The sequence below is a fragment of the Indicator indicator genome, chromosome 11 (genome assembly GCF_027791375.1).
Source record: "Indicator indicator isolate 239-I01 chromosome 11, UM_Iind_1.1, whole genome shotgun sequence".
In the NCBI taxonomy this organism is placed as follows: Eukaryota; Metazoa; Chordata; class Aves; order Piciformes; family Indicatoridae; genus Indicator; species Indicator indicator.
Genome location: NC_072020.1, coordinates 4,749,690 through 4,773,409, shown reverse-complemented (window position 1 = coordinate 4,773,409; position 23,720 = coordinate 4,749,690). Strand labels below are relative to the sequence as shown.

General features: G+C 46.7%; 1 protein-coding gene across 2 annotated transcripts; it reads left to right on the top strand.

Moving 5' to 3' along the window:
- Positions 1-1,220: 1,220 nt before the first annotated feature.
- CTNNB1 (catenin beta 1) lies at positions 1,221-22,776 on the top strand. Of its 2 annotated transcripts, XM_054385050.1 has the most exons (16): positions 1,221-1,243; positions 14,764-14,821; positions 15,276-15,503; positions 15,643-15,896; positions 15,984-16,222; positions 16,310-16,511; positions 16,806-16,950; positions 17,390-17,493; positions 17,574-17,912; positions 18,159-18,317; positions 19,202-19,321; positions 19,435-19,585; positions 19,671-19,792; positions 20,694-20,754; positions 21,486-21,706; positions 22,005-22,776. In XM_054385050.1, the coding sequence occupies exons 2-15, from the start codon at positions 14,809-14,811 to the stop codon at positions 21,692-21,694; spliced, it is 2,346 nt and encodes a 781-aa protein (XP_054241025.1). In that variant the 5' UTR covers positions 1,221-1,243; positions 14,764-14,808; the 3' UTR covers positions 21,695-21,706; positions 22,005-22,776. The 2 variants fall into 2 exon arrangements, with proteins under 2 accessions (XP_054241025.1, XP_054241026.1); XM_054385051.1 differs by lacking the exon at positions 21,486-21,706.
- The last annotated feature ends 944 nt before the right edge of the window (positions 22,777-23,720 follow it).

Sequence of the window (23,720 nt, the reverse complement as noted above, 5' to 3'; positions counted from 1 at the left end):
TAAGCAGACTTTGGCAGTGCAAGCCTGTACAGGTAGAAAGTCTGTACAACGTTTTGCTATGCAAGCCTCAGCACGCCAAGGAAGAGGCTGCCACGGACTTGCCTTCACACGCCGCGGAAACCTTGTGCAACTCAGAGCATTTTCCTGTTTTTGCAGCTCATTGGAGAGGCGAGGGGCAGGCCAGGAGGTGGTGAGGGGGAAGAGGAAAGCTCTCTTCTTCCATTAAAAAAAGCACACCAAACAAAAATCTTCTGCAGAACGACTTTCTTTGGCAGCTGCTTCCTGACAAATATTTACAAGGGCAGAGCGGAGCGGCGTTTCCGCCGACGCGAGCGGGCCCACGCCACCACCTTCCTGGGCTCACCCGGGCCAAATCCAGCCGAAGGCAAGGCAGGGCCGAGCCGAGGGCCGGGCCGGATCAGGCCGCAGCTCGGCGGGCGCCGGAGTTACTATTCCTCGATCCCGGACGTGGCGACAAGCGTTTGAGAGAACGAGTTTCGCTACAGTTCGTGGCGTGCATTTAAAAATAATAACAAAAACCTCGGGTAACGAAACGCCAAATTAAATGAGGGGGCACACGCTCGCCTTTCGACCCCTGCAGGCAAGACCCAGGACTAATCCCTTCAGTGGCATCCCCTCCCCCGCCCCCTCTACTCCACCCTCAGGCAGCAACTTCGCTCCCAGCCGAAGACTCGGCTCCTTCTTCCCCACCTCCAGAACAAGGTGTCTCCGCTGCCTCCCCCGCACACCGCCCGGCCCGCCCTGTCCGGCCCTGCCTCCCCACGCCACCGCCACGGCCTTCCCCACGCTGTGCCGCTTCCAGGCGTTGCTGCTCTCCGTCTCCCTCCGCCCGGGGAGCCGGGCACTATTTCTCCTCCCCCTGCTCTGTGCGCTGCGTGCCTGTGGAATGCTGCGCTCTGGACCCGGCCGCGGCGGCAGGATACAGTCGAGTTCGGCTCTCACTATAAGAACCTCCTTGTGAGCGACGCCATTTTAAGCCTCTCGCTCAGTACAGCAGTGGGAGCAGCAGCGGCGCTTGGGGCGAAGGGACTAACGCTGCAGCCCCGTACGGTCTCCACCCGGGAGGACAGCGGCGGGAATACCGCCGTAAGCAAAGAACCGAGCGAGGAGGAGGTGGTGACGAGGGATCGAGGAAGAAAAGACGGACCAGACCGCGATCGCCCGGGCGGCAGCAGCAGCAGCCGGAGCCCGGGGGGACTCTGCACTCTCGCCTCCCTGCAACGTTAGTGCCGCTTTCTCCGGCGGGTATTCGGGGCGAGCCTGGGCCGCGTCCCCCTTCCTAAGCGGCCGCCGGTGCCTCGGGGCGGGCGGGAGCGGGCGCCGCGTCCCGCGAGCGTTGTGGGGTCCAGGGTGTGCCCGGCGCCGAGGCGGGAAGGACGGGGCTTGGGGGGTGGGGGAGAAAGGCGGGTGGAGGAGGGCAGGAAAGGAGAAGAGGGTTCGTGTTTTGGGAGGTCCGGACAGCTGCGTGGTTGTAGGAGGCGGCAGCTGCAGCTCCCGAGGTGTCTCTTGGGAAGCTCGTCCTGGGGCGAGGGGGTGGCTGCTGGGGTCTGCCGGCGAAGGCGAGTCTCGGCCGCCCACCCAGGGCTCCGCTGCGGGTTGTGCTTGCGGCCGAGATCGGAGCTCTTGCCTGCCTTTTTGCGGTGTTTCTCTAAGGGTGGGGGGAGGTTCTGTCTCGGCGGTGGACTGCAGACCACCGTTGTTGGTGGGAGGGGGAAGAGAGCAGGGGACGGGTTTGTTTGTGCCGAATATAATGAACTAATCACGGTCACCGCAGTCAGCGGGAGATAACTAATCGGTTGCCTTGTGGGTTTTCGGATTTAGTTGCATGCATATTTGCTGGGGAGGTACTGCTGCTTCTGGGTGTCGCCGAAATGAAGCTGAGCGGAGCTGGGAGCAATCAGATTAAGTTTTTAACACCCACGTTACCAGAGTCTTAGAACGAGTGGCTTGGGGTAGTGCGGGGGCTCGCCTGCTGCTTTCCGTGGCCGGCCTAGGGGCACAACGGCGGCTCCGACCCCACAAACTACTGAGGTGTGTGAAGCAACTTGCTGTTACTCCCAGTAGGCTACAGGACTCTTGTTTCTGATTTCCCGTGGAACAGGGGACTCCAGGTGGGTTGTGTTTCCTTTGGTTTTTTTACCCCAAAGCTTAGTTATTCTCTCGTTCATGATTAGCTGCTCCTGGGACATCAGGGCTTCTTAAATCCAGCAGAACCCTATATTCATCCCTAGCTAAAACTTGATGTAGGATGTGGGGCTGCCTCCTTTTTGACTCTCTTCCCCAAATCCTCTCCTGAAGGTTATCCCTTCTGGGAAGAAAGGACAGGCTGTGAAGGTACTACAGGCAGCTTGTGACTTTAGAAATAGCAGTGTCGATCTTTGTAATCAGCTACTTCTTGATCTCTTTCTCATGGAGCAGCCATTGTTCTGACGCTCTGTATGTTCCAGACATCTGTGGTCTTCCCATCCCCCAAAGTATGCAAGTGGTGAATGGAAAGAGGCTGGGCTGGTATGCTGAGGTCGATGGACGGAAATCAAGGAGGGGTTTTAGTAAAATAGGATCTTTATGTGCTGACACTATAGCAAAGACAGACGACTACCTGAAAGGGGTTTTGCTGATACTAAAACGCACCAGAGAACAACTTGCTAATTCTGTTTTTCCTTTTGAATGACAAAAAGGTACGACGGCACGGCTTTAAAACGGCGTAAAGGACAAAACTTAGTGGTGTTTGTGGGGTGAAGTTGCAGTGTGAATTTCAGTAACCGGCAGTCCAGGAACCTGATGTTAATCTTGCACTTTTAATGAGTGCTGACGGCTGCAGGTATGTGGCTACTGTGTCGATTGCCTAATGGCTCGTACTGCTGGAAATCAGACTTAGCCTTTCAGACAAAGCTTTAAGGGTCTCTAAATTCAGCCGTTCAGTATAAAGTCATATGGAGTGTCCTGCTGTTCTGGGGTCGTTCTGTTATATTTGCTTGGCTATTCGTTTGGTTATGTTCTGTTTGGGCACAAACTGATAGGTGTGGGAATGCTCACGTTGGTCTGTGTGGCTGATCATTTCAAAGAGTCTAGGGGAGAAATAAGTAAAAACATGTTGATAGAAAGGACAAAGCAATGCGCAATAGCTTCTAAAAGCAGGGATTTAGTACAAAGTAAAGCTTGATTGGAAAATTCAGTTCTTCAAACGTTGTGTTACAGCCTCAGTGACTCCAGTTTTCTTTTCTGTACCAAAGCAATAAGCAGGCTGGGCTTTTTGCTTTATCTAGAGCCTGCTGTGGACACCAGCATTTTGCTGTGACTGTGGTGTGTCAGTAACTGGCTTATCAAATCTTGGCTATGAAATCTGGCTGCCCTTCAGACGTGGTGAAATGAATGTTGGTCTTTTACGGTTTAACATCACCAATCCCAAGCTTAGCTCTTAAGAACACAGTGCTCAGAAACTTAATCGAGGTGTACAAGTTAGTACTAGTAGCCTTCTAAACTAATTTTGCATTATTTTGAGAGGTAGAAAGGGAAATGGCAAGAATAGGAGAAGAAACATGGCTGTTGTAAGCTTCGTTCTTATAAAATGTGATCTGAGGGTGCAAACTCATGGATGAGGATGTTCCTGCAAAATGTCCGGTAGGCAGACTGGTGTGCAAATGCAGCAGTAATGCAAATCACTCCTGTTAATTCATAGTTAAAGCTGGTAACACAGGGCTTGTGGTGATTATGCTGTTGCTTGCAGCAAAACTTGTTCTGTGACTCTGGTAGGCAGCATATCCTGGCAGGAAAATCAGGACCGACCTTACTTATCTTGAACATCATACTTCACTGAAGCCTGATAAAGCTCTGTGAGAAGCTGTGCAGGCAGCTGAGGCTTGCTCTTGGGTCCTCACATCATCCATTTGCAAGCTCTGAGCCCCTTGGTTTGCTGGAGGACTTAGAAATGGTAGGTACCACATGAACTTTGCAATGTTCTGTGAACTCCTTGGCAGTCAGTATTGCATGTGAATTTTCTTGTCTAGCTAAAACAATGACCCTGGTCAGACGGGCAGTCGGTCAGCCAGTGTTACTGGCTTTCTAGTTCAGGACTGGAAGATTGGTTTTGGGGGTGCTTTGATGTTATGCACCGACTGAATTGGTTAGACTTCCAGAGTAAGTAGACATTGGTTAACTGTCAATAACCATTTCTGGCACTTGATGCCAAGGTAGTGTCTGATCAGGCTCTAGCCCAAGAGGGTAGTGTCTCAACATAAGGAGGAACTTCTTTACTGTAAGGGTGACAGCACTGGAACAGGCTCCCCAGAGAGGTTGTGGAGTCTTTTTCTTTCAGAAACTTTCAAGACCTGCCTGGATGTGTTCCTGTGCGACCTGCCCTAGGTGATCCTGCTCTGGCAGGGGGGTTGGACTCAATCTCCATAGGTCCCTTCCAACCCCTAACATCCTGTGATCCTGTTGGTGAGGAGCCTGAGAAGTTTTTTTGCACTGACAGGTAATTTCAAGCGCAAGTGGGGGGAGCTAATGGAAGCCTTGTTCTGGCATTTCTGTCTGCAAAGAACACCAAATTGATAAGGTGAGCCAAGTGAAACATACCTGTAGCTCAGCCTGGCCTCAAGAGTCTGTTTGCTGTAATTTAATGTGAAAACAAACGTGTCTGTCCTGTGCTTTCCATGGCCTGGGAAGTAGTGGTGCAGATGCTGCTTTACAGCTTTCATCGTGGAAGAACTTTTTGTTGGTGTTCCAAGTGGCTTTAGGAAACAACTTTCACTGACTGGATTGGTATTGCCACAGTATAGGACTTGCTGTGTTACTTAATACTAAACCAACTCTGGAGCCTTGCTTAAGGAATGAGTTAATTCTGTTTAAAGCTTGAAAGAGTTAATCTAGTGTTTTCGGTTGCTGTTTTTATGAAGGTAGTGTGAACTAGATGGGTCTGACTGGAGTTGGCACATGCACAGTGTGCATTTCTGGCGTTTCTAGGCTGCCTTACTGTGCTTAAACAGACTTGTATCAATTGGAGGAGTTTGCCAACTCTGCAGCAACTGCAGCAAGTAGTTCTGTATTGTCCTGGCAGCAATGTAGGTGCCCTCCAGTGGCCAGAACTCCTAACATCCTAAAGGTGTCGATGAATGCTCTTTCTTGCCTTGGCACTTTCCCTGAGTTAACTGGGAGCTGAAGAAACATCTTGCAGTGTCAGACCTCATTAGCATGTTTGTTGCTTAAACAGTACTTTCTGGAGTGTTGGTCTGTCTGACTGTAAATATATAGTTATTCTGACAGGCAAAGGCAGCCTCTTTCAGATTCATGAGCATTTCATTAGTGTCAGTGCAATTGTGACTAATCACTCTGGTTTCTTTAACCATGGAGATTAATGTTTATCAGCTATGTTCATGGCTGGCTACATAGTTGCAGCTGAAGAAGAAACAATTATGGTCGGTTGGTGTTTTGGAAGGGAGATGGTTTGCTAAATTGTTGCTGTATTAGAGTGGAAAAGAAGGTTTCAAGTTCTAGATAGAGAAGAGGGAAAGATACTTCTGTAACGCAGTGGTTGTCACCTCCTTGGTAGTGATGTACAGGACCCAGGACCATGAGAAACGACTGCAGAGCCATTAAGTGTCTTTGATCCTGAAAACTAAGTGGGCAGGAAGCCTTAGAGCTGGCAGTGGTTTGTCGCTGAACTTTTAGTGTTAAATGAAATGTGGTATAATACTTAATTTTCCAAAGGTTATCTCTAAATGGTCACGACAGCAGCTTGTGTTATGTGCCTAGGTAAGACTGAAAATACTTGATCCTGGCTGCTGCCCTCTCAGCTACAGACATCTTACTCAGCTAAAGTAGGGGCACATGGACTGAAAGCTGCAAATCAGTGCAGGTGTCAGAGTGCTGCAGGCAACCTAAACCTTAGAAACACTGCACAACCCTGTCTCGGGGATGAGATGCAGGTATAGATACCTGCAAAAAAAGGTGTGGGAACTTTCTGAGCCGTGATAATAAATCTGCTCTTAATGTTTGCCCAGCCATAGGATACACAAACATAATGAATGCTGCTTGAAACCCTCATTGGAAATGCTTGCCTAGTGACCAAAGGATCTCTAAGTAAATCCATTTCTGAATAGAAGAGACTTAGTTGGGAGGTTACCTGCCTGAGTTGGTTGTGCTTAGTTGGTCAAAATGATTAAGGGTTGATAATCTTATGAACTTACATTATGTTCATAAACCTGAAACTGTCATAGCAGTCCTTTAGTGCAGCCTGTGCCAAAGGGTTGATCTGTACATTGTGTGGAATTATTGCTTTTTTTTCCCCCCTCAAGCTGGCTGTGCAACACCAAATTTGTAGTTGAAGCAGTGGCTCACATTGTCTAAAGATTATCATCAACTCCTCTTTTGGGCAGAGATTGATCCATGGTTACTTGGAGCCAGCCTTGCCTACTAGAAAAGTGATCCCTGTTTTGCTAGTGTTACAGTCTATTGCTTTCAAACGTGACCTGTTAATTTCTGTCAGCTTCAGCACAGCTGCTGCGTATAGATAGCTCTTGAAAACAGATTTCTGTAGAGGAGAGATGCCCAGTGCAGAAAGTGCAGCTCTTGAAGATCGTTTTTTGCTTGCAGGTCTTGTTAGAGGCTGCCGTTTATGCTTGGCCCCGATTTTGAATATAAAACATTGACAGACCTCTTGCAAAGCCTGAATGTTTATGTAGGTAAAGAGCAAAATAATTGTGCTGTGGATCCAAACACTAACGGCTCTGAAGTGACAAGATACTGTGCTGTGAGATTTTAGCTACAACAGCATAAGTATGCTTTTCACTAGCAGAGAGTACAGGACTGTGTGAAAAGGTGTGTGTGGTCTTGATATTACCTAACGTGCTCAGCCACGTGGTTCTGGCAGCCTTAGGCTCTGGGCAGCATCAAACAGAACTCTGTGGGGCATCAGTGGTAGTTAACTGCTCCGAAGTACCTTTTGATATCTCGGGGTATCAGTACAGAATTTTCACCAAAGCTTCTCTAAAATGTTTGTCCTAAAGAGTAAAATACAGTGCATTAAAGCTTCTGCAAACCCTTTATGTGATATTGCTAGCTCAATTTTTTTGGGGGGGAGGCTTCCTGCCAGGTCCTGAAGTTTGAAAGATCATCTCTTAGAATGATGCTGTAGATCAGTGCCCAGGTGAACTTTATTACCTTGTTAGTAACTTAGCTGATGTGCTTGTGAATTCTCCGGGTTCTCGCCGTCTTGCAGATGAGTTATCTCAAGTATTTGTTGGCTGAGCATGGCTCTCAGACCAATGCTAACTCTTGCTTTATTGAAAGTTTTAATGGGTTGGTTTTAACAGGGCACTTAAACCTTTAGTACCTGTGAAGACCTGACTAATCACACAAGCTGTTAGTGCCGATCTGCGGTGTTAGTTGCTGGAAGCGCTGTGTTTCAGTAACACTCAATGCCTGCAGCTGGAAGATCCCATCTGGCAGTGAAAGCTCACAAAGTCCATTTCTGATACATTTTTGCAGTGGCTAAAGTTGCTCCTCGGTGGTCGATTGAAACTGTGTTCTGCGTGGCATCCTGTAGTTGGGGGGTGAGCAAAACGAAATGTGGTTCTTATTGCCCTTAGATTGTAGCCCCAACTGCACTTGAAATGCACTGAGTTGTCACAGGTGATCATTTGGCAGTCGGGCTAGCAAGTGTAATTCTTGACTAGCCTACTGTCTCTCTGGAGAGCAAGGGGGGTTGGGGTCCTGCAGTGTCAGAACACTGGGCTGTTCCAGCCCTAATGAAGTGTGGTAGAATGGAGCCTTAGAGCTCTGCTGTAAAGTTTCCCTGCCCTCTGCCATGTGTTCTTAAGGCTGCATGAATTCAAAGATAAGTCTCAAGTTTCATGACCTTGCAACCTGAATCCTTCCTTCACTAGACATTTTTTGAGGGATAAATCCTCTTTTAGTACAGCTACTCCAGTAAAGGCTACCAGATGCCTGCACTTCAGTTCCATTTAGCAGTTGTAATCAACTTACAAGTCTAGCAGGAATAGAAGTATTTGCCTGCTTGTTTGCTTTAGGTAATGAGCATGTGACTAGAAACTCTACTGTGCTCTTAAGTCACCTCAGCAATCTAAGACCAATTAAAATAGGCACAACACTTTTATTTTTGTGATTTGGCATCAAATGAGCTCTTACATAAAACGCCAAACTTTAAAAATGCCCCTGCAGAGAGTCTTCTGCCTTCGTTATGAAATATCTGAGGCAGAAGACAAAGGCTGAAAAGCCGAAACAGTTGGTGTTACAGCAAACTGGGGTGCCTGAAGGAAGAAGCAGCAAAGTGGAAATGAAGCAGCAAAAGACAGTGTCTGAAAGCAGAGGTAACTTGCAGTGAGCATTGGCAGATCTGTGCTTTGTCAAATAACCCCTCCTCCACTTTAATTTTCTGGATCATCTGAGTTTGTTGCCTCTTCCTGTATTAAGAATATTTAAAGCTTGGAAGTTACAACCTGTTAACCTTTGAGGTCAGGAAAGCAGACATTCTTGAGATTTCTTAATTGTTAATGTTTGATAGGAGAAAGATCTTCAGTTCTCATTATTAAGATATTTTAAAGAGCAGTTTAAGACTGTTGTGTATTCTGGGCTCAGAGTCAAACTGACTGTGATCTGATTGGCTAAATCTAAATTAGAACATATTGCTATTTGCAAGGGATCTTCAGCCTCTCTGCAGGCAGCAGCAGAATGCATTGCCTGAAGTATTCTAGCTTGGATAAATTTGAGCTGGTTGGATTACACAGGATATTGACTTTATCACTGGAGTGAGTATTTTTGCTTAGTGGTTGGATAGAATGATGCTAGGCAAATGTCACTTGAGGGAGATGCCCAGAGCAGTTTTGGTTTTAGTTTGAATGAGTTTGGTCTGTTGCAGTCTGGGCTCAGTAAACTGGATTCCAGTGTGGATGTGTGCTGTGGCATGCAGGTTAAGATTATTGGTACCTCCTAGTTTCCAGCAGAACTACTGAAGTAGTTGATGCTGCTACGTTGTGGTAAAACAGTTTAGTAATGCTCCTCCATCTTTTGCTGTGGCATTTCTTCTGAGATGGTAGGGAAGGCTATAGATGAGGGTTTCTATCATTTAACACATAAGATGACAGAAATAATTTAGAGCTCTGAAAACTCATGCTGTGTTTTAGAGTTGGCTCCATGGCTTGGCTTGTTTCCTTCTGATGTCATGTACTGTGTAAGTTACTTGCACTTACCTGGGATATCTTCTGATGACCTACAAGAAGGTATTTTTAACCAGTATTAAATAGCAAGCTGCTGGAAGCAGATTCCAGGTATAGATAAAGAGGTAGACTAACTCTATAGTCTCCAAAAACATCCAAGTGATCTATTGCTTTGTTTAATGTGATAATTTACAGCCCCCAAACTATTGCTTGAGAGCCAGTTTTCAATGAGTGTTGGAGTAGATTTTGTCCATCCAGGTCCTTAAACTGCTGGTGTGAGGAGGGATTGGAAGAATTAAAATTATTAATCCATAAATCACTACTGGTGACTGATTTTACAACAGTCAAGGCCCTCTAATGTGTGCATACAACTTGAGCTTCAAAATAATCCCCACTCACTGCACACAGCTATTCCTGTCCATGGAAAAGGTGACTGGGGATTGCAAATGCTGCTACACAGAATATTGGAGTACACAGTATCTTCTGTTCTTTGTATTCAATAATAACCAAACACCAACTGCATTTCCTGGAATAAGCTTAAAATCTCTGAACACACCAAGCACTGAAACTGTACTTTCAGGACTTTTCTCAGAAGCATCTGATATAAGAAGGGCCTCCAGAGTTAACAAAAGCCAGGCAGAAGTTCTCAAAGTTGTGTTCTTTGAAATATCTGGGAGGATATGGGAGAAGAGGACTTTATCCATGTTTGCATAAGGAATTAAATGTTTACAACAGATTGTTGGTGGCAAAGAATTAAAATCTTGAACTTCTTAACCTTTAAAGCTACAAAATGAAAGTTAAGTACCATCCTTGTTTTATTTGTGAATGTGCAATCTGAAAAAACAGATCTCATATATCACTTGCAGCTTCTCTCTTCAAATCCCTGCCAAACTGTAGCTGCGACATTTTCAACTATAGAATTTTAAAAAGAGTAGGCAAGTATAAACTGATTATAGCTTCCCTCTTTGAAGGAAGAAACTTTGTAGTCTTTCTGTTAATGAGTTTAGTGCTAGCCCTAATCAATACTGAAGTGACCATCTCAGTTGGATCATGTTTTCATAAGACAAAAAGCATTGGGTTTCCCTGCTGCAAGAATGCTTGGAGCTGTGGCATAGGTTGGACCAAAAATCGCTGAAGCAGACAGGTCAGCCACTCATGGCTGAGCGAGCTTCTGTACCATGAAAGCTTCTTTCGTATTTCCACTATCAGTATTGTCTCACTCAGATGATTCCCCCTGCTTCCTTCTCTAGGAAATAGAACAACAAATGTTTCTTTATTTAATTATTATTTTAAAATCCTTTAATTCAGTGTATTTTTCATATCCTTCATTTAGGGACAATGTGGGAATTCAGAAGCTTCTGCTACATCAAGCTCTTATTTCTGTTCCTGGATCACAGGAATGAGTGCTGTAGTTACCTGGTGGTATTAGTTGTAGAACTGATGTTTTCTGTGTAGTCTGACTACTGAGTCTTTAAAGCAGACATACAGACAACTTCATTGCCTGAAACAAGACCACTTAAAAACCAGACCCAAAGAATGCGTCCAGTTACACCTTGGTAACGTTTGCAGTAGAGAAAACCTCTCTTCCAGTACACCTACTTCTCACTGGTGTTTGGGTGGTACACGTTTCTAACTGCTGTAACTCTCATGAGGACCAAGATCTGCTCATTCTGTGTAAGAAAATGTGCTATTCAGCTCTGGTGATGATCATTTAAAGATGCATTTTCTTAGCCTGTCCTAGATAAGACCTGGTGTGAAAACAGGGTCAGTAAACATGTTCCCTTTAAGTAGGTCATGCTGATGGCATTTATCAGTCTTGAGTTCTACTACAAGGTTAAGAAAGATGTTGCTTTTGAGCAAAAGATTTCTAGAAGACTTGCAAAAGATTTCTGGAAGACTCCTGATCAGATCAGTCAGGTGTAATCTTGATTCTGTTAAGATTAAGGTAGCAACCCTGAAAGAAGATGAACACATCTTTCTTTAATACAAGCTGCAAATCCAGGCTGTTCTTGTAGGCTTAAGAACTGGTTTAGCTGACAAAGAAAATGTGTTTAGGTTTGATAAACTGCAGCAGAGGTGCAAATGTGCTGTAGTCTTTCTGTCCCAGGCAGGTAAATGTGAGGTTCCTATGTGTATGTAATGTCTTCCCTCCTCCCCCCACAGGCTGTACTCATAGTTCTCTGTAAGCAGAGAAATGCTGTGGGCTTGTTAACTTCCTTGGCATGTGCCTAAACCTGCTCCAAAATCAGAAGTTAATAGCTAGATTTTATTCATCAAAATATTCCCCTTTCATTCCTTTGAAAGCCAAAAAATTTGAATTCTTGAAAAGTTACTTGAAATGATGTAGCTTCCAGGCCTGCCAAGCTTGCAGAAGTGTTTCTTTCTGAGGGCTTTTTAGAACTCAAGCGCAAGGTTGGGGGCTGTTGGAACACAGTGCACTGTAGTGCAGGAATTGGTTTTAAAACCCTCAGCCTCTGGTTACACCCAGCACTGCTGATGGTAAACAAGTGGGTAGCGACATGGGGAGGAGGAGGTTTTTATGAAGTTACCAGTCCCTTAACTCCTAGCAATACATCCATATGAACTTCTGCATAACACGATGTTTACCAAAATCTGGACTTTGAGTACCAGCTAGTCTTTTTGCTGAGGCTTACAGGAACTTGCAGTTATGGTAAGGCTTGTTTGTGGAGTGTAACTGAGTCCGTGTTGTCTCTCCTTGATGGTGAAGATCTGTATTACTGACCTTGACTAGTCATGTGCCCTCCAGGAAATGTGAAGAGGAGCTTGATTTAAAGGAGCCTGCTAGATGCTTCATTGGTGGGGGCTAAAAGCTTAATTACCTAGCAGAGTAGGGTTTGTTGTTTCCACTCCCCAACCAGCTCACCCCTATCCTGCGTGCATTTATCCAGTTTCTGTCAGAAAAATGAACACCACAGACATTTGTACATAGTCTGGGGCTTTGCAAATGTCGTGGTTAACCCTGGCCATAACAAGCAGTAAAACAAAGTCAGCAACTTGTCTGAATTCAGTTTCCCCCTTTGCAAAAGGAGAAGAGAAAGGGAAGGAGAATGGGAGGAGAGCATCAGTTACAGAAACCTTAAAATCAAATGGAATGTATTTCTTTGCCCTGGCTACCCTTGGCTGCAGTTAGGTTGGATTAAAACCAATTTCACATTAAATGGAATGGCTGGGGGGGCTTACAGGTGTATGAAATGCAGATGAGCATGTTGGAAACTGAGAGGTGCAGCAGCATACTGCCTATGAGACTGACAATGCAGTGCTGAACACAAGCAGTGTTCTCAGCTGCTGGTTTGCAGATGTTCCTCAGCATTGGTTTGGAGTTGTGCTGCAGTTCAGTGGCTGTTCTGGTGTGTTGGATTGAACCTAACGGTACAGCTGCTCTTCTGATCTCTTCAGGCTGCTGAAATGGAAACAACCATTTCAGACTGCAGTTGCTGCAAGCCAGCTGCCTTCATATGTGCACAATTCAACAGTGGAAAAAGATTACAACCCTTGTTCCCAAACCTTGTGTGGTATTGAATCTGAGGTGGTAGTAAATATCCCAGAGCATAGGTAGTGCTCTTAGCTGGTTCATCTAGCAGTGTGTTAACTTTGGCACTGATTCGGTGACCACTTATTAGTAGTCCTCTTTTAGGAGACAGGAATGAAAGGAGATCTTTTGTACCAAGCATATTGCCCAGTGATTGGAAATGTCTGTCTGATGTAGTGAGGACTCCAGGGAGCAAGATACACGTTTCCCTTCTAGTGCTATTCCAATTCCTCCTAGTTGGAAGATGTTAGTGGGGCTGACAATGTGACCTGCAGGGAGCTGTGGGGCTTTTGTAGAGGCATTTCCTCCAAGTTAACTACTTGGAGAATTTCTATATTTATGGTCTTAATGGCTTAAGTTATGGCTTAAGTTTTAGTACCCCTTACTATTGCTACTCCCAAACTCTTAACAGCACAGTGGAAGAATCCAGTGTCCAGGGGACTGGGGAAAAAATGGTATGACAGTGCATCCTCCATGCAGATTGAGGAGTAGCTGGAGCTGGCAGTCTTCTCCAGGCTGTGGAGTAGGACTGCTTTAGGGGCTGAAGCATTTCCAGCAGCATAGCAGGGTACTTACCGTATGTGGTGCTATGCCTTAAATCAGCTGAGTGCTGCTAATCTGCTGCAGATGGAGATCTACTGTCCATTTTAAAAGAGCCAGAGAAGGGTTGCTGCCGGAAGTTGTGGGAGTGCAGAACAGACGGCACTGGCATTTGTACAGCAAAGTAAGGAGACTGCTCAGGAGCTGCTGCACTAGCCTGCAGCTGGCTCAGGGATGGTGAAATAGAAGCTTGCCTGAGAGTTGCCTAATCTATTCAGTGAGATGTCTTAAATTGCAGGCTTGTCTTCTGTTTAATTATGGCTTTCTAAAAGGTATTCCTGAAGGAAACTTGAAATGGGAAATCTCCCTTTACACAAATACAGCATCAAATGGGCCTTCTGATGCAGTGCTGCAAACCTGTCCTTTAAAGAGATTAGTGGCTTGCCTTTACTTCATTGTCTAAGAATGTTTTGATCAGCATAGCTCTAACACCTAACAGTACTCTGAAAGCTGATTGCTGGAAGAGATGGTTTTGCTCACTACAGATGTTTCTGCTTGGCCAGCTCCCAGGACAGGCAGTCACCGGCTGTGTGTCTGTGCTGAAAACAGGGTTGGACTGGGCAGGGAAGGGGAGCAAGCAAAATAAAAGCATGACAGCTTTGAGTGACTTCTTGTGAAGCTGTAGGCTTGAATTTCTCTTTCTGGGTTACCAAAGACGGGGCAGATTTATGGTACAAACACTTCTGTGCTGCTTGGTGGTGTGATACCAGATGGAGGTACGCACTGAAAATGTTGACAGGGTGTTTGGATCACATTTCAGCCTCCTGTCCCAAGTTACCTTGACACAGAGTGAGTTCAGTGACTTCATGTGTGCAGCTAAAGGAGAGCAGTTGTTCATGAGGCTGGTTCAGCTCTCAGGATAGAGTCAAAAGTGTTTTGTGTAGGAAGAAACTTTTCCTCTTGTGGAAAGGAGTAGGTTAAATTATAACTATGTAGGTAGTCTTTACACCACTGAAATAATAGCAGTTTGTCTTAAATGGTCATTTTAGCTTTCCCTGCAAAAACCTGTTGCAGCCTTGTTTCAAACAGTTTTTTGCCAGTATCTTAAGAGTAGTTGTCTTTGAGGGACATGAAGTCTGGCATTTAGCCCTTGTCTTTGCAACATGTCCAAGCTGTGGAATTTGGAGTGCCATTTCTGCAAGGACAGAGAAGTGAAAATGGTTCTGTAACATTCAGGTTTGGGCCTGTGGTTTTGCTCTTGCAGTTAAGAGGAGAATCTCTTACATCTAATCTGCCAGGGAAGGTCTGGGTAATACATCTCCTTCTTCTGTGTCCGTGAGGCTTTGCTAATTTAGCATTTGCATTTACTCACTGTAGCAATGAACTGGCAAAGCCTTAGCTTGCAATTCCAGTGTTGTAATATGAAATCTCACTAGCTCTGGTTAGTGTTTAACTAGTCTTAACCTTGCTCTTTTGTAGGGTCTCTGAAAGGCAGCAGGAAAGAGTTCTGGGAGCACAAGGGACATGGCAACCCAAGGTATAGAATTCATTAATTTGTTACAAGAATCTAGCAGTACTGATAAAGAGCAGCTAGACCGACTCTTTACTCCCCTTCTTTAAGTCACTTGGGCTGAATAATATCTGCTCTACTATGGTGTTTGAGTATCTTACACTGGAACTCAGACTGCCAAACAGGTTTGTCATCCTAAGCATTTTGGGTCCCTTAAGTATAGCCAAGTGGAAAGGGAAACTTCAAAGCGGTAGACAAAGGCAGTCACAACAGCAGTGCTGGCTCTGTTAGGTTTACAGATGTCTGCACTGCTTTGACGTAAAGCCTCAGTTTAAAACTGCTGTCTGGCTTGCAGTGCTGCCTCGGGGTTGAGGTAGCTGTAACAGGTTATTTTCATGTAAAATCTGTGTCATCTCTTGAAGGATTCATGCATGCTGGTGTAACTGAACTTTCACGTTTAACCATGATTGATTTTTTACAGCTGACTTGATGGAGTTGGATATGGCAATGGAGCCAGACAGAAAAGCAGCAGTCAGTCACTGGCAGCAACAATCCTATCTGGACTCTGGTATCCATTCTGGAGCCACAACAACTGCTCCCTCCTTGAGCGGCAAGGGAAATCCTGAAGAGGAAGATGTGGACACAACGCAAGTACTGTACGAGTGGGAGCAGGGATTCTCCCAGTCCTTCACCCAGGAGCAAGTTGCTGGTAAGGCCGCCTCTTATTGCGCTTGTTTGCCTAAGAAGTGCAGACTAGCAGTGCAGACCTCCCCATACTGAATTCTTACCAGCCTAGATGATGAGCTGTTTGCCTCTGGTGTGAGGTAGTGACTTACCTTGGTTTTCAGATATTGACGGCCAGTATGCAATGACCAGAGCTCAGCGAGTGCGTGCAGCTATGTTCCCTGAAACGCTGGATGAAGGAATGCAGATCCCATCCACACAGTTTGATGCTGCTCACCCGACTAATGTGCAGCGCCTGGCCGAGCCGTCCCAGATGCTGAAGCACGCCGTCGTGAACTTGATAAACTACCAAGATGATGCTGAGCTGGCAACTCGTGCCATCCCAGAGCTGACCAAACTGCTGAATGATGAGGACCAGGTAAGCGCCTTCTTTGCCTCCAACTAGCTTGTCTGAGGAGTTTCTTCCCTGACCTCAAAACTAAAAGCTTGCTTCCAACTTGTGCAGGTGGTGGTGAACAAGGCTGCGGTTATGGTGCATCAGTTATCCAAGAAGGAAGCGTCTCGCCACGCCATCATGAGGTCTCCCCAAATGGTGTCTGCCATCGTCCGTACCATGCAAAACACAAACGACGTGGAGACAGCCCGCTGCACTGCAGGAACACTACACAACCTCTCACACCACCGGGAGGGCCTCCTGGCCATCTTCAAATCAGGAGGCATCCCAGCTTTGGTCAAAATGCTTGGGTATGTGCACTGGTGAGATGGTACTTGTAGCGGTTTGAGTCGGTGCTGGTAGGTGCAGCTGCTCAATGGGGTGGTTTCTTTCCTTAGGTCCCCAGTGGACTCGGTGCTGTTTTATGCCATTACAACTCTTCACAATCTCCTGTTGCATCAGGAAGGGGCCAAGATGGCTGTGCGGCTGGCTGGGGGGCTGCAGAAAATGGTTGCCTTGCTCAACAAAACAAATGTCAAATTCTTGGCCATCACAACAGACTGCCTTCAGATTCTAGCATATGGCAATCAAGAAAGCAAGGTGAGTGCCTCTGCTCTGGAGCACTTCAAAGGAGTCAGCCTGCTGCCAGGGGCCAGGCAGTGCCTGTGTACTGATCTCCTTACTAGGAATCTTCACCCAAGTTGGTTTTTGCCCAGCTAGTCCTGACCTCACAAGAGGTGTGGGACACAGGAATTGCAGTCCTGTGTCCATTAAGACTGTGTATATGAGCAGTGTTTTGGAGATCTGTAACCTGTGATGGGTGTAAGCCATCAGCAATTACTTCTGATGTGCACAGGAAGTAGCAGGTAAGTTGTTATTTTTGCTGTCTTTCAGCTGATTATTCTGGCAAGTGGTGGACCCCAGGCTCTAGTAAACATAATGAGGACCTATACTTACGAGAAGCTATTGTGGACCACAAGTAGGGTGCTGAAGGTGCTGTCAGTCTGCTCCAGCAACAAACCTGCTATTGTTGAGGCTGGTAAGTGCCTTGAATCCACAGTAACTTCAAAAGCTAGGCAGTACTTGAGGGTCAGTACATGCCACACGAGGAGAAACTGCCAGTATGAAGGATTGAACGTTGGTGGCTGGTCTTTCAGTCCATAACTAGTTTGGAGACCTTCAGTATACAGAAGTATAAAAGGTAGGGGGGGTTGAGTAAGCTTTACAGTGTTGTTAGCTGGGTGGCTTGGTGGCTGAGCACTGACAGAATGTGCATACATTTGAAAGGCTCAGTGTCACAAAATGGATCTTGGGTTGTGTTTGTATGTGATGAAGTACTAGGACCTAGCCATACTGTGACATTAATGCCCAGAAACATCTAGAAGCTGGTGAGAGATGCACTCAGACTTGAAGGAAGGACCTGACTGTTCAGAAGATAAACATTTGAGTAATGGTGTCAAATGTGTGCCACCTTCTAGGTGGGATGCAAGCTTTGGGACTCCACCTCACAGATCCTAGCCAGCGTCTTGTGCAGAACTGTCTCTGGACTCTGAGGAATCTGTCAGATGCTGCCACAAAGCAGGTAAATTGCTTTCCTAAGTGATCAGGATCAAAAGCCAATACAGGGGAGGAGTCTGAATTGTTCTTCCCTCTCTTTTGCAGGAGGGCATGGAAGGCCTTCTAGGAACTCTGGTTCAGCTTCTGGGATCAGATGATATTAATGTTGTGACATGTGCTGCTGGCATCCTTTCTAACCTGACCTGCAACAATTACAAGAACAAGATGATGGTGTGCCAGGTGGGCGGCATCGAGGCTCTGGTGCGCACAGTGCTGCGGGCCGGCGACAGAGAGGACATCACTGAGCCTGCCATCTGCGCCCTGCGGCACCTCACCAGCAGGCACCAGGAGGCAGAGATGGCTCAGAACGCAGTGCGCCTGCACTACGGGCTGCCGGTGGTGGTGAAGCTGCTGCACCCACCCTCGCACTGGCCTTTGATCAAGGTAAGGAGTGGCCAAGGGCTTTCAGCTCTGAGAAATTGAGACTTTTTTTAATGCCACTCGGTGTTCAAGATACTGGGGTCTGTAATGGGGTCTGTAACTGGTCAGTTGGGGAAAGCTGCTTCAGCTGAGCAGCTTGGTGGTGTCTCTGGGTTTCAGCAGTTGGGATCAACTGATGAAAAGAAGGGATTGCTACCAGCCAGCACCCCTGCAATGACCTTTTCCTCCCCACCCCTTTGTCACCTGCAGGCCACAGTGGGGTTGATCCGCAACCTGGCGCTGTGCCCTGCCAACCACGCTCCGCTGCGTGAGCAAGGAGCCATCCCCAGGCTAGTGCAGCTGCTGGTCAGAGCACACCAGGACACCCAGCGGCGGACCTCCATGGGCGGCACGCAGCAGCAGTTTGTGGTGAGTGCCACTGACTGGCCTTGTCTCAGATTCCTCCCTTGTTTGGTCTAAACAGCTGTTAGGTACTTGCTCCATTCCAGGTAGACTGCTAACTGTCCTGTCAGGCCCAAAGCTTTTCTTAACTAAGCATGAAGACACCTTGGTTCTTGTTTTACTTCAGAACCTTTCAAACTTCTGAATGCTATAGATCACAGAAACTGCTTACGCTCTAGCAAGGCAAGCAAGCCTCTACCCTAGGTAGCCAGCACTGCCTCACCCTTCTCAGAAGCTCAGGTTTAAGAAGGCTATCACAACTTCTTGTGTATTTCCAAGGGTGCTTAAAGCTATTGAAGTTAGGGAAGAGTTTCACAGGCTCTAGCCTTCTGTTCCCCATTTAGGTACCAGGTCAGTGTGGTAAGATCAGGCTTGCATTTTTCTGTGTTCATTGGTTTTGTGTTTGTTTTCCTGTCAAACACATGAATGAAGGGGAATTTGCCTTAGCATGGACAAGTGAAAGCAAAGCTTACTAGGCCAGGAGCTTAGCTCATACTTGCATGTGCAGGAGGGGGGCCTCTCTGTTGCTGTAAACTGCCAAGCTAATGCCATTTGGGGGAAGAAGCACTGGTGTTGTCAGATGAAGTTCATCCTGCACTGAAACAAAGTGAAAACAGTGGGAGGAGCTCTCCTGAGATGCTTCACTTACTAAATTCAGTTGGGTGTGAACCAGGCCAAGTCCTAGCAGGCATCTTGACTTTGAAGGCCAGCAGTAGAGTGGGAAGGGGGCATATACAGGGAACAAGTCTTATTTGTTGGCAGGCTAATGAGCTTTCTGCCAGTCAGTGGACAGGATAACATCATGCCATGTCTTGATTGAAAAGATGCCTGTTCTTTCTTTCCCTAACCAGGAGGGTGTGCGCATGGAGGAGATCGTTGAGGGCTGCACTGGAGCTCTGCATATCCTTGCACGCGATGTTCACAATCGGATTGTCATCAGGGGCCTCAACACCATTCCACTCTTTGTGCAGGTAAGTAGGAGCTCCAGGCAGTGCTCCAGGATGGGGACTGAGAAAAGGGCTCCTGTGCTTCCTTGGTAGAACTGTGCTGAAGAGTTAAAGAACCCCTTGTGTTCTGTTTGCAGTTGTTGTACTCTCCCATTGAGAACATCCAGAGAGTAGCTGCAGGGGTACTTTGTGAATTGGCTCAAGACAAGGAAGCAGCTGAAGCAATTGAAGCTGAAGGTGCAACTGCCCCTCTAACAGAGCTGCTTCACTCTAGGAATGAGGGTGTTGGTAAGTGAACTCTAAAGACAGGGTTTGTACTTGTAAGAAAAGCTGCTAAGACTCCACCTCTACTAAAATGACGACTCCTTGACAGCAACCTATGCAGCTGCAGTGCTCTTCAGGATGTCTGAGGACAAACCCCAGGACTACAAGAAGCGGCTCTCAGTGGAGCTGACAAGCTCCCTGTTCCGCACTGAGCCCATGGCTTGGAATGAGGTGAGTTGTGCTCTTCCTTGGAGCCCTTCTTCCCAAGTCCTTCCTCTTCCCAGTAGTGAAGTGTAGATGCCATCAGGAAAACGGCCAGCTGTACCTCCTCATCTCTCAAGGTTGAGGTTCAGTGATCATCTCATAGATAGGAAGAGCCCATTCTCTATTGCTGCTGCTGTTCATAATTCTGTTAGTGTGCAAAGCTGCAGAGAAGAGCTTTCCACAAGTCTCTGCTGCATGTTAGAAACCACTGAACTCTTGAGGTGTGAGTGATGAGAGAAGCATAAACATAAAACATCCTGCAAGGCCTCTATCTGAAGTCCAGATTCCTCAGACAAGCTGGGCTTCTGATCTTGCCTTGTAAGCATTTACTGAATATAGGACAGTAGCCCTTGATTGATTTGTGCTGTTTCAGTGCTCTTCTGTTTGCCCAAAATTTAACCACCACAGTAATGAGAAGCTGAAATGAAACATTGCTGACCCTGGCTGTAGGGCAGTTGCATCATTCCAGGCTGGAATCATTACTTCTGGAATTGGGCAAGCTAGGAGAGAGGGCCTTGCAGAACTCTTAAAAAGCTGTTGTTGGCTTAGGAATCTCTGAACTTGTAGGAGCTGGGCAGGCCTCCCTGAGGAGATATGCTCCTAGGCCTGCCCCATCATTTTTCATTCCCAAACAGAACCTTTATTCCAGTGAGCTGGAGCTTTCCTATGGCTGAGCCTGAAAGCTGGATGCAGATACCTAGGAGAAAAGCATTTCCTGTCCACAGAAGTGCCTTGCTGCAGCAGTTGCTGTAGAAGAGTGCCTACAAAGGGATCTGGGGGAGGCTTCACAATGTTTTAGGCTCAGGATGAGTAGTGCTGACCCAAAGCCCTGCTGTTAAAACTGCTCTATGCCTCTGTGTGTACCTAGACGGCAGACCTCGGACTGGACATTGGTGCCCAGGGAGAGCCCCTCGGATACCGCCCCGATGGTATGTCTGCTTTGTTCCCCTTGGCCAGGCTTCCCTTGGGGTCAGCCAAGGCAGAGATTTTAAAGGAGAACTGCAAATGAGTACAAAGTGAGTTACTCCTCAGTGAGGTGCTGCAGACTGACAGGCAGATGGGGAGCTGCCAGCTCAAATAACCCATTTCTGCAGCATCACTGGCTGCACCCAGTGTGCAGAACTGCTGTCTCCTGGCTGAGCCCTGTGGGAGAATCTACCACTGAGCTTCCAGACATCATCTATGTTCTCTGCAAATGGATTTGACAATTCCAATAGTGCAGTTTTTCTTTAAAACAAAAAAGCTGCTGCTGAGTGTCTTAGTCTGCACGTGTCTGCAGATTTGAGTGCAAGCCATCTGAGGGTTCTGAGCTATTTTTGACCAGGCTCGCAGAAGCAAGTCTACAGTCTTGGAGCCTGGTTTTGCTGCAGCGTTCTTGAATCATAGTGGTGTTGATTATGCAGACTAATGGCTTGGCTGGAATCTGCTTGTGCTTCTGCCTGCAGTGTGCTTTGTCTGCAGAACCCTCCTGGGAGGCTGTTCCCAACAGTGGAACAGCCACTAAGGGCAGGCAATAGATTGTGTCGAACTTGGCTGGGCTTTAGAAAAGAAGTAGATAGCTACAGAGATCTTCTCACACACTGATACTTGCAGCTTCTGATGCCTCTAACATCTGTTAACATTATGCTTTTTTTCCCTCTGCCACCTTTAACTTTCTTAGATCCTAGCTACCGTTCTTTCCACTCGGGCGGATACGGTCAGGATGCCTTGGGTATGGACCCTATGATGGAACATGAAATGGGTGGCCACCACCCTGGTGCTGACTACCCAGTTGATGGTCTGCCAGATCTTGGCCATGCCCAGGACCTTATGGATGGGCTGCCTCCAGGTGACAGTAATCAGTTGGCCTGGTTCGATACTGACCTGTAAATCATCCTTTAGGTAAGAAGCTCCAACCTTGAATTTCAAACCAAACCAGAGAGCAAAGCAGATGATGGCCTGAGGACTTGGTTGGCAGGGCGGGCTTGGTTCCATTGGGTCCCAGTGTGCCAGAACAGTGCCTGCACGCTCTGGAAACACAGCAGTACACTCCCAACTGCCTTCTGCCGTGAGGTGTGGAAGTGATTAACTGCAATGTCTTGCTCCAGCTTCATGCAGGCTTAGAATGTGCTGGAAAGCAGAGCCGAGGCAGCCCCGGGGCGGGCAGTGCTGATGCCTGTCTCTTTTTTTCTCTCCACAGCTGTATCATCTGACTGACCTTGCGTTGATTGGCTGTAGAGTTGCTGAGAGGGCTCGAGGGGTGGGCTGGTATCTCAGAAAGTGCCTGACACACTAACCAAGCTGAGTTTCCTATGGGAACAATTGAAGTAAACTTTTTGTTCTGGTCCTTTTTGGTCGAGGAGTAATAATACAATGGATTTTGGGAGTGATTCAAGAAAGGAAGAATGCACAAGAATGAACTGCAAGATGGAATTTATCAAACCCTAGCCTTGCTTGTCAAAAAGTTATTATTTTTTTTAAATCTCTGTAATGGTACTGACCTTGCTTGCTTTGGAAGTAGCCTTTCTTCTCGCAGTAATTGTTGTTAGTTTGTTTTTTGTTTTGTTTTTGTTTTGTTTTTTTTAAGTCTCTGGTAGTATTAAGTTATAGTGAATATGCTCCAGCAGTTTCTAATTTTTAAGGATTGAGTAAAGGTGTAGAACACTAATTCATAATCGCTCTAACTGTACTCAGAATAAAGTGTAACATTGTGTAGCCTTTTTGTATAAAAAAAACAAAAACTAGACAAATAGAAATGGTCCAATTAGTTTCCTTTTTAATATGCTTAAAATAAGCAGGTGGATCTATTTCATGTTTTTGATCAAAAACTTTATCTGGGATATGTCTGGGTAGGGGCCAGTAAGAACTGTTTCTTTGGAACCTTGTATTGGACAGTTTACCAGTTGCCTTTTATCCCAAAGTTATTGTAGCCTGCTGTGATACAGATGCTTCATGAGAAAAATGCAGTTATACAATGGTTCAAAATTAAAGTAAACTTTTAATTCACTCTGTGTCAGATTCTTTCAGATCAGGAAGTGGAGCCTGGGTGCTACCAGGTTTTCTGAAAATGGTCCTGGAACTGTGCAGTAGCTCAGGCACAGCTGCACATCAGGACCATTGCCATAGAACCCTTCACTAAGAGCCAGTTCTTCCTAACTCCAGCTGTGGAAAGGAGACAGCACTATTTAAAGTAAGAAAAGAGTGCCTGCACAAGGCAAAGGCAGAGCACTTGCTTACCTCCCTCAGGGCTGCAGTCTGGGGCTGTCCAAGAGCTGGTTGGGAGCAGCAGCTCTCAAGAAGGCCGCAACAGGCAGCTGCTGTTTTGAGGACCAAATAACCACTAAGGCTGAAGTGGTCACTGTACCAGGCTGAGCCACGCTGCACACAGGGGAGAATAATTCAATTCTTTATACACTGGCAGCCACTGGCTCTACAGGACCCTCCCAGGAGCAGCAGCTTCTCCTGCGGCTCAGCATCTCACCTGTTTTCAAAGAGGAGCTTCAGCCAGGAGCATGGGCAGCTGGCAGCGACCCTCTGCCTGTGCAGCCCTCAGCACCAGCAGGGCCCACAGGCTCACCCCACCAGGCTCTGGGTGTGCAAGATAAATTCTCTCCTGGTACAAAGGCCTTGTGCCAGCCCTAGGCATGAGGTGAACCCTGAAGAGGAAGAGCCACAGCCTTCCTCCACAAGCTAAACATTAGTAACAAACAGCAGCTTCAAACAGTGAAATGCTCTCTGGGGTGACATAACTGCTATTTATTTAATGCACACTGGTCAAAATGACTGCCAAACACTTAAGGGAAAGTAGGAACTAAGATGTCATCCTTACAGGTTTTTAAAAAAAAAAAAAAAAAAAGAGTTTCCAACTCTCACCCCAACAACAAGCACCTTCCCTCAACACATGCCCCCAGGTCTC